This window comes from Solenopsis invicta, chromosome 12, assembly GCF_016802725.1.
Source record: "Solenopsis invicta isolate M01_SB chromosome 12, UNIL_Sinv_3.0, whole genome shotgun sequence".
Classification (NCBI taxonomy): Eukaryota; Metazoa; Arthropoda; class Insecta; order Hymenoptera; family Formicidae; genus Solenopsis; species Solenopsis invicta.
The window spans coordinates 20,260,782-20,278,589 of record NC_052675.1 but is presented as its reverse complement, the minus strand read 5'-3'; the positions used below and the strand labels follow the sequence as shown (position 1 = coordinate 20,278,589).

The following is a 17,808-nucleotide window of genomic DNA, read 5'->3' as shown; positions in this document are numbered from 1 at the left end:
AGCCGCTCATTCGCCGACTCGGCTACCGCGAGTCTCACGCTCATTGGCCGAGAAAAATCGGTTATTCGACGAGATCCCGTCCCGCGAAGTCGCTCCCCGAATGACGAGCCACTTCGGTCCAATTAAAATCTAACGTCGATTTAAATGTAACTTTCAAATTCGGAGTACTGAATCATTGGATCGTTTTATACTTACAGCTGTAATTTCGTTGCGCTAATATATAATTATAATTTTAGATCATTCTACTTTACCTTGACGTGGCAAACGACAAGGATGACTGATTCCAAGAACGTTACTTGCACGAAGAACACGAAAAATCCTGACGTTCCTGATCGGTCTTCTCTAATCGCATACGGGAATAAAAGTGTAGAATTGAGACTCATGAAGGATTCAATAAATATGTACCGAGACAGCTTTCTGGAGAGAGAGAAGATACTGGAAGAAGAAAAACGAAAGCTAGTAATAAGCCCCAATAAGATTCAAACTAAAAAATATATATATTATAAATTCTTCTAAAGAATTTTGAAGAATTATTAATTGCAATAAATTTATAAAAGATTAATAATATAAATTTTAGTTGTAAATTTTATTAAACGTTGATTATATCGAACTATAAATAGTCAATAATATAATCGGTCATTAAAATGTAATTAAATCATTGAATCGTAATTCATTTTAAATTGCATTTGATGCGCGTGATACTTTTTGTCTTTCAATTTAGGAGGAATTAAATTATCAAGTGTGGTCACTGGAGGACTCGTTATGCGGACAGGTATGGCAATTCTCGCACAAACACAATTTTGGTGATATCTTTCAATATCATCCATTTGTTACGGACAATGCGAAGCGAGGCAACTATAAAAATACAGGTGATATGCACGATTAAGTTAATCGGGGATTAAATTAAACAGCAGAATTTATTATTCAAAAACAATATCCAACTATATGCATAATTTGTTATCCCTAATTTAATTCTTTTTTCTATATATCAAAATAAATATTTAATTTCTAAAAATAACGAATTAATAATTATAATGAATTTGTAAATAATAAAAAAAATTGTTTATAATAAATAATGAAGAATTAATGTATTTCTATCCATGTTAGCGAAATGGCATTATATGTTATGAAGTTAATTGTCGATTAAGTTAATCAGGGCACGGTCTGGCTCACCCTTAAAGGGTCAAGCTTTTTTCATTCGCGCGTTAAACCGAAGGTAATATCCGTTAGATATGGAAAGGAGCTCCAAGCTGATCGATCTTACAAATAAAATCGATGCTATCAAAAAGGAAATGATTGCCCTTAACCAGAGAAGGAATGTCAAACGAGAGGTGGAGAGCGCATTAATAAAATTGGGGAAGTTGCAACTAATTTCGGACGAAGTTACAGAATTACTGAGGTACTGTATAAATATTATATGAAAATTTTTCTTACAATTTTTTATATTTTTCAGAATTTCTGTATAATTTATAACTTTCTTAGATTTTTTTATATGAATTTTGGAACACTTTTTAGAATTACTCAAAAAGTTTAAATTTTTTCTCAGAACTTTTCATACACATATGTATATGTTAACTATGAGATATCCTAAGATTTCTAAAATTTTTTCTATAATTTCTAAAATTTGTTCTATAATTTCTGGCAAAGTATACAAAATCTAAAAAAGGTAAAAGTATTTTTTAGAAATTATAAGAGAAATCTCTGAATATTTCAGAATTTATATGTATGAAAAATTCTAAGAGAAGATGTAGACTTTTTGAACATTTCCGAATGTTACTGAAAAATGTTTAAGTTCATATAAAAAGTATAAGAAAAATTTTCACCAGAATAGCGATGCTTTAAAACAATTATGATATGACAATTTTGCTCGATAAAGTTCAAGTTACTTCATTCTAGGCTGATATGCCCCTCGGAATCTTCGTGTAAATTCGAGACGATATCAATGCCGATATACGATGAAATGGTTCCTAATCACGTAAACAAAGTCAAACGACGTAGGAATGATCCAGATCGCACAAGTACAAGATTGTTTTATAATTTTAATGATAGTTTTTAAATCTATTTAAGTCATCATGTAATCAATCGATGAAATATATTTCTTCAGCGTATCTTTTTTTTTTCTTAAAATACCGATTCATTTCTTTTTAATGTCAAGCAAATCTCATTTTGTTCTGCAGAACACGTGGAGAACGTCAGATCGAATCTTGTACCTAAGGACAAATCAATTACTTTGAGGACCGATAAACCGCCTCTTATGCACAGGAAAGAATTCATATTTACGACTCCTACGAATTATCCTCAACTGTCCCTCGAGAGGAGTCTTATATTAACTGCGAATACGGTGATCATGAACGCATCTGCAGAAGTACGTACATACAAAATTATTTCCTTTTACCATTGATATTATCTTACATATGTTACAACAGTGACGTGCATTTTAATTAATAAATTACAGTCCTCGAGAAATGAGAAGTTGAAAAATTTTACTCTGAAAAAACGCAGCGAGATTTCCATCAGATTTCAACAATACCATAAGCACAAGTAATAATCAGTGATAATTACAAATATATTCGTACAAATTCAATGATTAAAAATGGTTAAGGAGAGCATTTCGATTTTCACAGACATAATAAGTTTATTAAAAAAAATCACTATAATAAAGACTTACTAGAATTATCTCAACTATGTTACATTGTAATTAAAAAATCGAGTATTAATAACTTAAAGAAGATACGCAAAGTTTTGCTGAACTTTCGCCAGGGGGATCGAAGAGAAATCGCACGAAAAAGTAGAGAAACATGTGAATTTCGGGAAAATATTTTATAATATATTTGCGCGTTTAGAAATATTTATACAGCGTCCGGCGTATAATCGCGTAATGTACATTGAAATTACATTTAATATTCTTGGAATTATACACAATTAACACAATATATCGTGTTGCGCAATAGACTATTCGACAAGCGTTTATTTTCTCGGAATAGTGTACTGGGCGTTTGCAATCGTCACGGTAAATTTATCGCTTGCAAACCACGTGGACTATGTGCCGTATTTATCGATCTGTTTTTTTTTCTCTTTTTTTTAACTGTTTAACAGTTGGATCGTCCTTCATCGACGATCTTGGCAACTTACATGTGAATGGCCTTAATGAGTTCTCCACATGCAAAGACTTTCATTACAATATCTAAAGACTAATTTGTCAAACGGTCGCCACACCGTCACATCGTTCAGATGTCGTAAAAAAATGTTAACATTAATCAATCTAATTAACACATATCCTTTAATAAAATTGCGCAGCCTTTATTTGTAGAACATCCTAATGTTCTACCTTTCTATTACATACACTGAAAAAAGTTTTTTATGTTCAAGTAAATATATTTAATATCATGTCCTTGATTTAAATAAATATTAGCTAGTATAAAATAAATTTATTTTTAAACTTGGAAAATATTTTCTTAAATCAAGAAAATAACGTTAAAATAAATATATTTACTTGAACATAACAATTTTTTTGCAGCGTACATTTTTTCGAGATCGTTTTCGTTAAACTGTTGTGAGAGAGTGCAATCCAAGATTTTAGAAATTGAAATTTCTTTCAATACAATTTGTGTCAGATTATATTTTTAACTTGTATATATATGTATATCTGTAAATTAAAATATACATATGTTCATCGCGTGATTTCATATTTTAATTTAACTTCTTCATTCAACATTTTGCAACAATAAACGAGATAATGATAGAGATAAAACAAAAAAAAATTACAAAAGCACTGACATACATCCTTATAATTGTAGATAACGTGTAGTATGCATTAAAAAAAGCAATAAATATACAAAGCTACATTACTGCTAAAATTGAAAGATTTCCTTTCGCAGGTGTAATGCGCACCGTTTCTATATATAACGTTACATAACGTCGAGTAAATTACGTCACACTTTTAAAAAAAGAAAATCTTTTGTCTAATATCGACGAACCGCTTACGTCTTCGATAAGACGCATTTCACTATTAATAGTTCGCATAAGTGGGAGCTCATGGCGACCGTTATATCGTAACCTTTATCCTATATAATACAATGAAAGAAGTTTTCACTTTCAGACTTAAAATACCTGACATATTCATTAATTAGCAAGAACCTTCGCAACGCTCGCAACGACGTGCACTTTTTAAGTTGTACTAATTAAGTTTTGCACAGTGTGTCTCCTCCCCTGCGACGTGGTCGCTCGTAAACGGATTACAAGGTAATGGCCTTTACAAACGAGAAGAAATCTCTCATAATACCGTTCATCACTAATCATTCTTAACTCGCAGCTCGACCACGTCGAAAACGCCCTCGTACGTATATAATCTAATGGAGAACTTGCAAATTAATGTATTTTTACATCATGCGATATCACGATGACCTTTCAGCGATAAAGATTCTTTAAAACAGGAAGCTAAGAGACGAATCTCATTCGCGATCCTTGCGAGGTGCGTACTCCGCTCTTTTGGGAAAATAGAGATACATACTGTACCATACAAATAGATACATGTAAAGTGTATATACTTATATGTAGAAATAAAATTTGTAACGCGCGTTTTAAATCTCAGCGCGAAGAAATACTTATTCTGTTAACTTCGATTTTTTATGGAAAATTTGCTAAGTTCCATCTTTGAATCCATACAAGAGTCAGCCTCGTGCACACGATTCACAATTCGTACAATAATAAATACATATAATATTTATATTATTAATAGATTTATATAATTAATAAATCACGAAATGTGTCTAATGATAACGATAGAATTGACAAAATCATAAATTACAACATCAAACATCAAATTTCGTTGAAGAGCGAAGAAAAAATTAGGATGATATCTATAATTGTAAAATTGATTATCGAGCGACTTTGTCCCTTCAGCTTTGTAGATAGAGCTGCTGAGTAATGGAAACATGAGCATATTAAAATCTATAATATACAGAGCGAAAGGAAAAGAGAATACGCGATAACGACTATTAATTGATGTAGAGGGACATTGCAGCACTTGAATAAAAATTTTATCACACAGCCATAGTAGTTGCAATTTCTTTTTTACAAGATACCTATTGTCTATTCGCGGACAATGGAGATTACTCTGACACGGCAGACGCCTCCCTTTTTTTTTGCGGAATTAATACTCTCAACTTACGTGATAGTTTTCATTAAAAGTTAGTTGATTATTAAAACGCATAATTAATAATTGATATGTCGGTGGCCACTAAATAATTAATCTAGCAATTTGCAAACAATGCTGACGTACGTTGCAAGCCGTTTCTAATTTCGCAAATCATCCTCGGTAAATGTATTCTCGCATATCGCGCGTTAATATGAGAGATCATGGTATGATTCGTGATTCACGATTGAACACATTAAAACGTAATTATTACGATTTACTTTTCAACAAAATTATTACAACGAAGCATGCGATAATTCCGATTACGTTCGCACATTTAATACTAAAATAAAACTACCTCCTACCGAAGAAGCAGATTTCTAATTACATTAATTAAATTAAATTATATGATCGCGCGTATAGTGTTAAATGTGCGATAACAGCGGAGACTCGGCAATTTAAGTAAGCCACAAGACGTTGATAATGATGGACAAATTAGCTAATTACAGTCGCACGTTATGACGTACAGTATATGTTATGCGGCCACGCCGTTTAACGTAAATACTTAACGTAAAGTTTCAGTTAACATGTACACAAGTGAAAGAACTGTTCAGAATGAAGAAATTGATGAGCCATAAAGAACTCGAAACTCGTAAGATCTATAGGCACATTGTTAAATGCGAACCTATTTGTGGGACATACACGTATGATAATACTTATTTATAATTAATAATGTACGCGCATACAAATATCCACGGATATATAATACATGAAACTTTATAATTACATTGGCACACGCTATTTCTTTGCGCAAAGACAGAAGCGGAATAACCACGTTGATGTGTGAAAAAGAAAGAGAAAGAGACAGACAGAGAGAGAGAGAGAGAGAGAGAGAGAGAGAGAGAAGAGGAGGAGGAGGAGGAAGAGGAAGAAAGAGATGAAACGTAGCCGCAACATCGTGATCGCTTTATGGAACTTAGCAAAAACGTAATCTCAAGAAAATGCTCAAATGTCTTCATTCTTTTCTTAATGCTTACACTTAGCAGCGCAACATCTCTTTAATCTAATGAAAGCACATCCTGAAACAGTACAGAGCTTCGTTGCTTTAATTGTCGCACAAAATGTATAAACCGAATAGAACAAGATCCGCGGATTATTTCCGTATTTTGTACAATTACAGGATACCCTCACCATCATCATTTCCTCGTCTAATACCACTTTGTGTGTCATTTCAAAAATTTCTTTGACTGTCTACAAACCGTAATATGCATCTTACGCTCGGATATTCTCCTTTTGTCCTAACATATTCGTCTATATTTACCTAAACAGAGAGAAAGATGCGAATTACCATGACAAATCTTGCACTACTTTATATAGGAATAATTGCACATAGAATTCTTCACCTTACAATTACTCCGACGAAACGCATAGTCGTTGTTCGTTACTGCAAATTATGTAGTAAGAGTAAATCTTGAATTTCGGTACGTCGTTACTTTATAGCGCGTAGATCATTATCACTCATTTTCTCTCTTTCTTTTATATAAATCCTTACCTTCGCAGGTGTATCTCAGTGTAGTCTTCATTTCATTAATACTAATTGCTGATTCATATAAATAGAGCTATAGTTTTATGTTTCAGAAAATTGATTTCCCCTGGAAGATCTTACACCCATAAGGTGTACCTTGCATCTTATATTATAAGGTAACATGTATTGACGAACAAATGAGAAACGATATATCCCGTTTACGATATCAGAGGATGAGAATTTGCGTGTGGAAATTTATGTTATCATCCGTTTCATACTGCCCTTGTACTCGACTCCCGACTTAAATAATTTAATAAAATATCTTTCTTTTCGCCTATGTATGTAGTTTCAACCTTTTTTAATATAACATATAATGCCACTGATGCCGATTCTTAATGTTTCTTTATCATTTGTGAATTAAAGATCTTATCTTACTTTTTCGTACGATAGGACGTTTATTATATTTCTTCGTAACAACACACGCGCTTTGTCGCGCAACTTTGTTGTTGACAAAGATGTTATGACTTAAAATATTTCGAAACGATTTAACTTTTTCAACAAACGCGGAAAAGCAAATTGTTATCTTCTAAGTTTTAAAAAATAATTGCGCTAGACTGCGCTAGACTGCATCAAAATATCTCTTATGAGAGTTATCTCTCGGTTTCGTAAAATACTTTTTCTATAATAAAAATAATAATAAAAATTAATCTACGATCAAAAGTTAAAACTTGGAAGCATTTAAAGTATTAAACTGATTGTTAGCAGTAAAAATGCATTATGCATTAAATGTTTAACAAACGTTAGAGCTAAAAAATTTAATAAACACAAGTTTTTATAAAACTGTTCCATGCACATAAAAAAATAAAGCGACTTATTGCATTCTGTGTAAAAATATACTTTTAGTATTTTTTTAGCAATACTATCAGCATCAGCTTATCTTTCAATAAATAAAAATGTAAATTAAAAGTGCAAGTATAAAATATATAAAAAGCACGGTTTATATCTTTTTATAAAATTTACGTTAATAAAATTGTCATTTTTTGTAATATCTAAAATATTTCATTAGAATTGCATACGAGTTACTCTACATATCCTCGTTCACAAAAAATTTTTGTTCAACTTTATATTACACATTATTTTAATCTTCCTGCATTCGGAAAGAGATATTTTTCTTATAATATTGAAACAAAGTGATCTGCGATTCATTTTATACAGCGTAGCATTTATACATTTCCATAAAATGAGATCATTATAATGAGAATTTAAATCGTCACATGTATATGTCGTTACTATAAATACATTTTTCTTCTATGTCGATGAATAATTTCTTACTAACTCTCTCTCTTTACCTCCCTCTCTCTATCGTTCTCTTTCTATCTCTCCGATTAAGAATCGACATCCACGTGGCACTCTGGACCATATATAAAACACGCGACCTTAATAGAACAATTATAATGGTCGATAGGGACCTTGCATTTTGAGAAATTGGACCACCAGTGACGGTCCACCGGCTACAATCTCCGCAGGTATATGCGACAGCGGACAATTCTCAATTGACATAATACCGAGATTCTTGCACAACGCCAGCTCAAACGGTAGATTATGCAGGTTCGGGTTGTCGTTAAGGTAGAGCGACTCCAGACTGTCCAAGGTGCCAACTTCCTCCGGCAAACAGCTCAAATTGTTCTCACCCACGCTGAGGTACGTGAGATTTTTCAAGTGCCCGATGGAGCGTGGCAGCACGGTGATCTGATTTGACTGCAGGATCAGCTTTTGTAACTCGGTCATCAAGCCAATGTCATTCGGCAACATGTCGATGCGATTCTCCTCCAGATCCAGCACCCGCAGCTTATGAAGGTTCACCATAGTGGTCGGGATACGTTTTAGCAAATTGTTGGAGAGTATCAACACCTCCAGACTTTGCAGGCACTGTATGTCGTCCGGAAGCTTCATCAGCTGATTTGTTCCGAGATTTAGCTCGACCATCGTCACCCACGAACCGATGTCCAACGGCAGAGCGTTCAGCAGATTCTCCTTCATGTTCAGCTTCGTGAGGTTTCTGGATCGTGAGAAGATACCGTAGGGTATCTTGTCGATCTGATTGTGCTCCACATTGATGGAGTAGGCGTTGACGAATTGTGCCGGGCCGCCTGCCGGATACGAGGTAAAGTTATTCCTGGACAGTGTGATCGTCGTGAGACACGACAGACTCGCCAGCAAACCGTCCGGCAGATGCGACACCTGATTGCCCTCCACGCTGAATTCATCCATCATCCTGCAGTTCGCCAACGATTTCGGTATGTTCGTTAATCTGTTGTATCGGAGGCCGAGTCTCGTGAGCGCCACCAGATTACCGATCGTGTCCGGCAGGTCGAGAAGCTCGTTGTGCTGCACATCCAGGCTGGACAGCTGCACGCACTTACCAATCTCCACGGGCAGGTGCTCGAGATGATTGTGCGAAACGTCGAAGGTGACAAGATTGACTAGTTCGCCTATCCCCGCAGGCAGCTCCTTGATCTTATTCTCCCGAAAGCTCAGCATGGTGAGCCTCGTCAGATTACATATGTTATCGCTAACATACTTGAGGCGGTTGAAGCGCAGGTACAACGTGGTAAGCGACGTGAGCCTGTACACCACGTCCGGAATCTCGGTGAGCTTGTTGTGCCTGAGATCCAGCACTCGCAGCAACTTGAGGTTGTCCAGAGTGTTGGGCAGACTGGTGAGCGCGTTCTCGCTCAACGCCAACGTCTCCAGATTCGAGAGGTAGCCGATTTCGGGTGGCAAGGTCACCAACTTGTTGCCATAGAGGTAGAACTCGCGCAGGTGTTTCAGCTCCTTCACGGAACTGGGCAGAATCGTGATACTGGCCTTGCTCAGGTCCAACCGCTTGACGCAATTCTCCCTGCATCGAACGAACTCCTTACTCACGTCCAACTCAGCCTGAATCGGTTTATTCCTCTTGGTAGTGGGTTTCGCCTTGTTCGAGTCTGGATGCTTAACCATGACAATCTTCTTGGAGTCGACCAAACTAGTGCTGCTCCCGATGGACGAAGCGGTGGAGAACTTCTTCTTATTGTGAACGCGCATCTCTTGGAGGTCCACTTCCTCGGAAATGTCGCTGCTGGCCGTGCTGGCCGTGCAGGCTGACAGGCCGCAGCCCTCCAGGTACTCGGGTATATCCTGTTCCTTCATGTAGAAGTTTAGTAGACTGTCGTCCCCGAGACTCGTCGCGCGACTACGCCTCGTCTTCGGCAGGCACCCCGACGATATGTTGCTCACGCTTGTCCAGTGCTCGCTCGATTTTTTCATAACCTACAAGCCACCTCTCCCTACCGCGCGTCCGTCGCCGAGCGACGCGACGCGACGTGGGTGCGACGGCGAGACGCGGCGTCCGCGGAACAGGTGCGAGACGGCAGGTGAAAGAGAGCCGAGAGTCGCACGCAAGCACGCACGCATGCATGCATGCACGCGCGCCTGTACACACGTTTGTACGTACGCATGCATGCACGCGCGTTCGTTCTCCTCCAGTCAACGAGGCCCGAAGCTCCGGAGAAACGCGATCGTACCGCTATCACTGCGACATCGTGCCGCACCCGCACACCCGCCGACAGACACGTCCCCGCGTAAGAGATCAACGCTCGACCACGAGACCCGCGAGTATCGACATATTATCGGTACGTCGAATCAGTGGAGTGACCTAAAGTGGCCTCTGGTGGCCTCTGCGCTCTGTTGTTCCGTATACTTGCCGGCGCAAGCGCAGGCACACTAATTACGCGTCAACCATAGAACTTGTATAGATAGACGAATGAATGCGATAATTAACGATCGTAAATTGAAAATAAACCCTTTGTTATTCTAACTTTGTCTAATGAGCAATAAAGATAAAATGCTTAAGCAGCTATATTAGGCTTGTTTTCTATTCCTGCACTAGATTACACTGGAACGTTCCTTCTTGCTTTCACTAACTTTTAAATATATATCTATTTCATTTTAAGTGCATACTAATTCAGGGAGTTCAGGAACAGAAAACAAACCGATTATTGCTATAATCAGAGAGGAACCTGAGAGGTGCCACGGCGGCCTTTTTTTTATAACGCTAAAATTCCTGGCGCACTAAAGCCCGTATCAGACTACTCATTGAAAATTGAAGATTGAAGATTAAAGATTGAGCTTTGGCCAATCAAAATAAAAGGAGTTAAAATTTCCTTGTTTTGATTGGTCAAATTTCAATCTTTAATCTTCAATCTCAATCTTCAATGCGTAGTCTGATACGGGCTTAACGACGCCGGAGTACCCCCACTACATGATTTTATCACAGACTTGAACCATTTTTATCGAGAGTGTCGCAAAATGGATGTAATTTTAGTTCATATTCCGGCCTAAATGGATGTGCGTCGTTAGTGCGCCGGAAATTTTAGCGTTATAAAAAAAGGGCCGCCGTGGCACCTCTCAGGCTAAAGTTCCATTTTCCGCGTAACGCGTAATGCGTAACCAATCAGAAGCGTTCTGCATCTTTTGTTGAGCCTTTTTATAAAGTTGATTGGTTACGCGATACGCGTTACGCGAAAAATAGCAATTCATGGGACTTCAGCCTCAGGTTCCTCTCTGCTGTAATATTCCGTTTGTTTTCTGTTCCTGAACTCCCTAAATTAGTGTGCACTTAAAATGAAATAGATATGTATTTGATAGTTAGCGAAAGCAAGAAAGAACGTTCCAGTGCAGTCTAGTGCAGGAATAGAAAACAAGCCTATTGTAAGGCCGGTATTCATAGTCGATTCTTATTTCAAGATCGTCTTAAGTAACATCTTAAGATGCTAATACAGCTCTCTGATTGGTTGATGGCATCTTAAGGTAATACTTAAGATGATCTTAAATATAAAGCCTGTTCTACAATAGCAGTAAACACAAGACCGTAAGGTCGTAACGTAAGAAATGAAAATTTTTCATTTGCTTACGAGCTCTTAAAACCATGCCTTACAACCTTACGGTCTTGTGTTTATGCTATTGTAGAACAGGCTTAAGAATCGACTATTAGCGTTTTTCATTGAGAAAACTAGTGCGCACTGAATGTGCACTTGCTGCAGGTAATTGGGTGTTTCCGTTGGCACCGTCATCGCGCGAACCGAAACGTCCAATTGCCAGCGGCGAGTGCACACTCAGTGCGCACTAGTTTTCCCAATGAAAAACGCTATATGAATACCGGCCTAAGAATATTTTTGTTTAAATTGTGACAATATTTTTACCAGGAAAAAGTCCCTAAAAATACGTTCTCCTATTGGACAACGAAACGAAGCGGACTTTGCGAACTTTTCCGCGTGTGTATTTGCGTATGTCGGAAGAAGAGGGCGCGAGTGGTGGTGTTTCGGCCAGTCAGTCGGTTGAGGAGGCAGGAGAACGAGAGAGCAAGACGTTGGTTGCAGCGTGGGGGAGGAGGAGTCGCTGCTGCTGCTGCTGCGCGTGTAGAGCTGAAACGGCGGCCATATTGCCGCGATCGAGCGCAGTGTTTGTTTTGTCGGTGGAAGCTGCGCGTTGGCCCCATGCGCGCGCGCGCGCCCGCCTGCTGCGAGTCCGTCCCTGTGTGTGTCTCTCGACTGTTTCGTCGAGGAGCGATTGGAACGAGCTGTGACTGATCTCGCGAAGACGTTACGAGAACTCTCGTCCGCGTCCGGTTAATATCACTGATCCCCAGGACCGTCGTCGTATCGTGACATCACGCGAGAGACGGACGCACACCCAGACCGCTCTCTCCCCTCTCGGCCGCCCGTGTAGCCGACGTCGCGTAGCCCCTGTGCCCCGCCCTTCTCTCCCCCCCGGCAGGAGGGCCACAGTCCGTGTAGCCGACTGGGTGTCAGTCGCACACGACGAGACGCACGGTAAGCTCGAGAACGCCGCGCCACCACCAACAGCAGCAGCAGCAGTAGCACCATGGCGTGCGCCACGCTCAAGAGGTCTTTGGAGTTCGACCCGGTGCACAGCCACGGCCGGCCCAGCAAACGAAGGAGGTGCATGCCGATGTCGTGCGCCTCGCCCGGCGCGTCCACGTCGTCGCCACGCGGCGGACCGCTGTCGCAGAAACCGTCGCCGTTCGGCGAAATAGCCAACAAATTGACGCCTGGTAATTACACCGCAGGCTACGGCCATTTTTTCCCTCGCTCTTCGTCGCACCCGTTGCGTTTCCTCCGCTTTTATCTCTCTCTTTCTCTGTCTGTTTCTCTATCTCTTTTTCTCCATCTCTCTTTCTCTTCTCGCCTTCATGCCACCGTTTTTCTCTTTCTTTTCTCTCTCTCTCTCTCTCTCTCTCTCTCTCTCTCTCTCTCTCTCTCTCTCTCGCCCCGTCACTCCCTCGCATACTTATTCGTCTTCATTGCGCACGAAGAGAATGATCGTGAAGGAGCGTGAAGGGGTAGGAGGCGAGAGCGGGTGAAAGAGAGAGAGACGGCGAGTAGGGGCGGCTAAGCTCTAGCGATTTAAAACCCGTACTCGCGGAGCCCATACTTTGGTGGTAGGGGGAGGGGCACACGTAAATCATATGGTAATGTAGTAACGGACGCGCTCGGGGATTCGGGTTTTCGTCCCCTCTTTCTTTTTTCCTTCTCGTCCTCTCCGGTTTTTCCGTGCTGCGCGAATGGAATCGCAGCAGCGCAGAGATGCGCCCGCGGGGACGTGTTTTCTACTTTCAATGCACGCGCGACAAGACCGCGATTATATATACATATGATTACGTTCAATACATCCGTACATGTACATATGTTCAATATATGTATTGAAAGTGATGTTTCATTTTTGAAGAAGAGTTATCGCTGACGTCCGCCTCGTCAACAGGGATGCGCGAGAGGCATGATTGGACGGATTAAAGCATGTTTAAGGCAATAAAGTATTGTCCGGGTATGCCGCAGGCCGCAGGCCGCAGGCTAATGGTGCTTTCCACCAATGTAGATTAACTTTAAACTCGGTTTAACTTACTTTTTATCTTTTCTCAATTCTTAGAACTAAAGAAAGATAAAGACTAAGTTAAACTGAGATTAAAGTTAATTTGTATTAGGAAATAGATATAAACCATTAAACCCTGTGGGACGAATCAGCAAAAAACAAAAGTAGCAGGTGGAAGAGATGAAGAAGACTGCTAGAATTTTGCCAACTGTTAATAAAAAGACAAATAAGCTACCTTACAAAATGGGCAAATAGTAAATTGAGAAAGCAGCGATAATTAACTTAATCAACGTGGCAAGTTATTAGAATTTTATAACTGCACCTAAAGAAATATTTTCCAATCTTGCAAAGCATTATTATGTAGCATGGAACATAGGTACCTGGATATTTGATATGTAATATTACATTTAATTTTATATTAATTATTTTACTATTAAAAATTAATTTATATTTATTTATATACAAGAGTTTTTTTAGCTGAACTTCTTACATTGTTTATTTTTCCCATTTTTGTCTTCACGGAATAAAGAAAGGTAGGATGAATAATGGAAGTTTAGTTGAAAAAAAAAACAAGTTTAATCATCCAATATTTTATAAATTTATTTTGCAATTATATTATTTCAATATGATTCTTTACATTATTAATTTTAATCGTGTAATTATATTAATAATGATAAAATTTCAATATAAATAAAATATAAAAAGAATAAACAATCTTTCAATTTTTATTATTTTAATTCTCATTAGATTACTTATTTGAGTATTTTAATTTTCCAATTTAAATATTTTCTTACATAAGTTTTGTTAAAGTTATCCTTATTATAAAAAACAGAAAATTATTGCTAATGTTGTTTTGTAAATATAATATTTATCTGGACAAAACACTGTCCATTTATGTTAATTATCGTCATTGAGGATTAATCCATATTTAATAACAATACTATATATATTTTTTTAACATTGTTATTGCACATTTGCTTGTACAGAAAAGATGGCCGCTAACATCAGAGAAGAAATCCGCAGATTGCAACGACGTAAACAATTGCACTTTCATCCCCAGAACAGCAGCGGCGATTCATCAGATATGGAGGGACCTTCCAGTCCTTCTGGTCCATCTGGCTCTTCTTCAACTCCCTTTAGTCATAACACTAGCGGAAAGGAAAAACCACTTTTCACATTTAGACAGGTATAAATCTTCGGTCATCTTTCGTTTTTCAACAGGATATATGTGAATCTATATTCTGTTTAAACATTAAGTTCCTACTTTGATCTTTTCTCTGTTCCTTGGCCCTCCATCATTGAATTGTATTTTTTCTGTTTATTTCATTAGAATAAATATCGATTATTGGGGATTTATAAAAGTTCTGGTTTTGTACATATACATATGTATAAAATTGATTTTGTAGGTTAACTTGATCTGCGAGCGAATGCTCAAGGAGCAAGAGACGCAAATTCGAGAAGAGTACAATCAGATCTTACATTTCAAGCTCTCCGAACAGTATGACACTTTTGTCAAATTCACGTACGATCAGATACAAAAAAGATTCGAAAACTCAGCTGCACCGAGTTGTAAGTATTTAAGAATAATGTCTGTAATCATACATTTTCTATTTTTCTTTCTAGATATTATTATGTAATTTGTGTATTTCCAGATCTATCATAAGAAAGGATTCTTATTTATAAGAAGACATTCTGTGAAGAATATTAGGTAAGTTTTGTGAACACATTTCTTCTTTTCTAAAGAAAAACGTGAAGTATTAAATTAATAAGATTAATTCAAACAAATCATCATTAAATTTTTTAAAACATCTTGTTGTGTTGTAGATTTCTACTGTGTGAAACAAATTTTGCTTGTGCCGAGGTTTGCAATGCCGCCTCGTTTCGGAAATTGTCTCTAAAAAGATAAACCACAGTTTCAGCAGTGTCTAATAAACAGGAAAAAAAGGACTAAAAAAGATGAGAAGGGGAAAAGGAGTTGAAAAAAAAAAAATGATTAGTAATGTAAGTTCATAGAGAACGAGAGAGAGAGAGAGAAAGCAAATTACGATGAATTGTAAACACATTATGAAAATTTACCATGTATACTTTCGAGACTAACAATATTTGTACTGTTTGACATTAGAAATGCGCTGGTATCAGGGAACTGATTCTACTTATGTACAAATGTTATTACGGTTAAAAATATAACGTGTACACGGTGCGCTGCATTTGGGGAGTACGCTATCAACACTATCGCATCACTCTATCTATCGTTCATTAAACGTAAAATAAGAATTGAATGTAATAGTATCGACAGCGTGCTTCTCGAAGCCTATAAACGCAAGGCTTGATATCCAGCTTGGAGAGAAAGGAGACGAGAGAACAAGAGAAAAAGAGTATGTATGGATGTGTGTGTGTGTGTGTGTGTGTGTGTGTGCGCGTGTGCGCGAGAGAGAGAGAGAGAGAGAGAGAAAACTGAGCTATTTTTTTTAGCTTATTACACGAATATATTTTTCAGGTTACTTTTTTGTTTAGGGATATTGTAAAACGTGAAAGAAATTTTTGGAGATTTGGTACATGCATAGTGTAAAGCATTGTGTCGAATACTATGTAAGATACTTCAATAAGTGTTTCGTTTGTTCATCTTAATGCTACGACAGTTTAGACATTGCTCAAGTATATACGGCAACCAATGCTCTAAGCATCTTGTCGGGCACGTCTGAGATGCATCTTGCGAATTTCGAGGCAGGAGACAATGTGCATTCGCGAATAAAAGGTTTGCCTTTTTTCGAATCCTAATTGCTCAGCGAGGAGCGAGGATAACATTTAGAATTCAATGTATGATTGCATAAATTAAGAGATTAAATAATTCTACGACTTTAAACTAAAATCTATAAGGAGAGGATACACAATTATTAAGCGTAATAATTTGTTAAATTAATAGTAATGAATTGGTTTGTGAGTTATAATACGCTTGCATTGAATTTTATGATTTTTGATCTTCGACTAGAAAATTTTTCGTACATAAAATATACAGAAAATTATTAAAAAATAATATTTTTGTATATCACTTCTTTCGCTCTTTATTGAAAATTCTTGTAAAAAAAAGAACGATCTCATTTAAGATATAAACGTTATGAGAGATGTAAAAGTGTCGGGGATAATATTGTAGATTTATAGGCATTGTACGAAGGCATTGTGAAGCGTAACTATTTGGAATAAAGATTTCATAAAATCTCGTCACACAGCATTTCTGTTCCCTGGTAGCAACGAATTTCTGTAGTTGTAATAAGAAAAAGTGCTGAGTAATGAATATAACTATATACCGTACTCTTTAACTGTGCCTATTCTTAGACATGTTTGTAACGATTATTACAATTACTATGTTATTATTTACTGTTATCGCCGTCGTAAAAAATTTTTTTAGTTTGTAGCAATTCTCATTATGTTGTAGTACCACATCCTGTGCGCGTGATATTTTCTTCCTTTTTTTTTACTCGATTAAGATAAGGTTCTGCGAGACTTGGTGGCTGCGTGCATTTTTTTTATGTTCCAGCGTGAAAATTTTTATTCCGCCGAATATTAAAAAAAAGAGCATTTTAAAGCACCAAATGGAACGTCGAAAGTTCTTGTAAGCACAATGTAAAATGATCCTCGATCGACTGTACATGCCTATGGTCACGATTGTCGAGGAAGCGATTTATCTCGTACGATTTCGAGGGGCATTCGAATTACTACTGCCTTTTTCATATTGCGCAAAAGAAAAGAAAGAAAGTGTCTCTCAGTTACCACAATATTTTTGGGAGCATCGTACACCAATGGTGTTCACGCCCACACACACGTATACACAGAAAAAAAAGTATATATATGTTACATCGACTGTCTATCGACTATTGATTGTGGAAAAAAAGAAGAAATAAATTACGAAGTATAAGCGAATTTAATTATTAACGCTAAGTAATATCTAATTGATGCGCTCGCGATAGATATCGTTTATTATTAAATAAAGAAAATCACGCGCGAGCGGCCGTTTGAAAAATTCAGGGGATTTCGTTTAAACTACAGAAAATACCTCCGTATTATATTGTGTAAACTTTATCGAAATAAACTTAAGACTGAAGACGTGTGAGAGAATCTCTTATTTCCCTCCCAGTGAAATTGTTACCGTCTTTGCGTACGATAAACATAATTGTGTGTGTTGCAAAAGGTTTATTCAAGAATATTGCGAGAGTGTATATTG

General features: G+C 37.5%; 3 protein-coding genes across 3 annotated transcripts; 2 read left to right on the top strand and 1 right to left on the bottom strand.

Annotated features, from left to right (window-relative positions):
* Positions 1-30: 30 nt before the first annotated feature.
* LOC105202672 lies at positions 31-3,328 on the top strand. The gene is made up of 7 exons (XM_011171284.3): positions 31-146; positions 237-459; positions 722-869; positions 1,231-1,399; positions 1,897-2,018; positions 2,178-2,365; positions 2,456-3,328. The coding sequence occupies exons 2-7, from the start codon at positions 274-276 to the stop codon at positions 2,543-2,545; spliced, it is 903 nt and encodes a 300-aa protein (XP_011169586.1). The 5' UTR covers positions 31-146; positions 237-273; the 3' UTR covers positions 2,546-3,328.
* LOC105202671 (leucine-rich repeat protein soc-2 homolog) lies at positions 2,806-10,381 on the bottom strand. Its single transcript, XM_026136206.2, has one exon. The coding sequence runs from the start codon at positions 9,966-9,968 to the stop codon at positions 8,109-8,111; it is 1,860 nt and encodes a 619-aa protein (XP_025991991.1). The 5' UTR covers positions 9,969-10,381; the 3' UTR covers positions 2,806-8,108.
* A 1,669-nt stretch (positions 10,382-12,050) lies between these two features.
* LOC105202670 (akirin-2) lies at positions 12,051-17,690 on the top strand. Its single transcript, XM_011171281.3, has 5 exons — positions 12,051-12,774; positions 14,576-14,775; positions 14,996-15,158; positions 15,242-15,297; positions 15,414-17,690. Exons 1-4 carry the CDS (start codon positions 12,585-12,587, stop codon positions 15,250-15,252), a joined length of 564 nt encoding a protein of 187 aa, XP_011169583.1. The 5' UTR covers positions 12,051-12,584; the 3' UTR covers positions 15,253-15,297; positions 15,414-17,690.
* Positions 17,691-17,808: the final 118 nt, after the last annotated feature.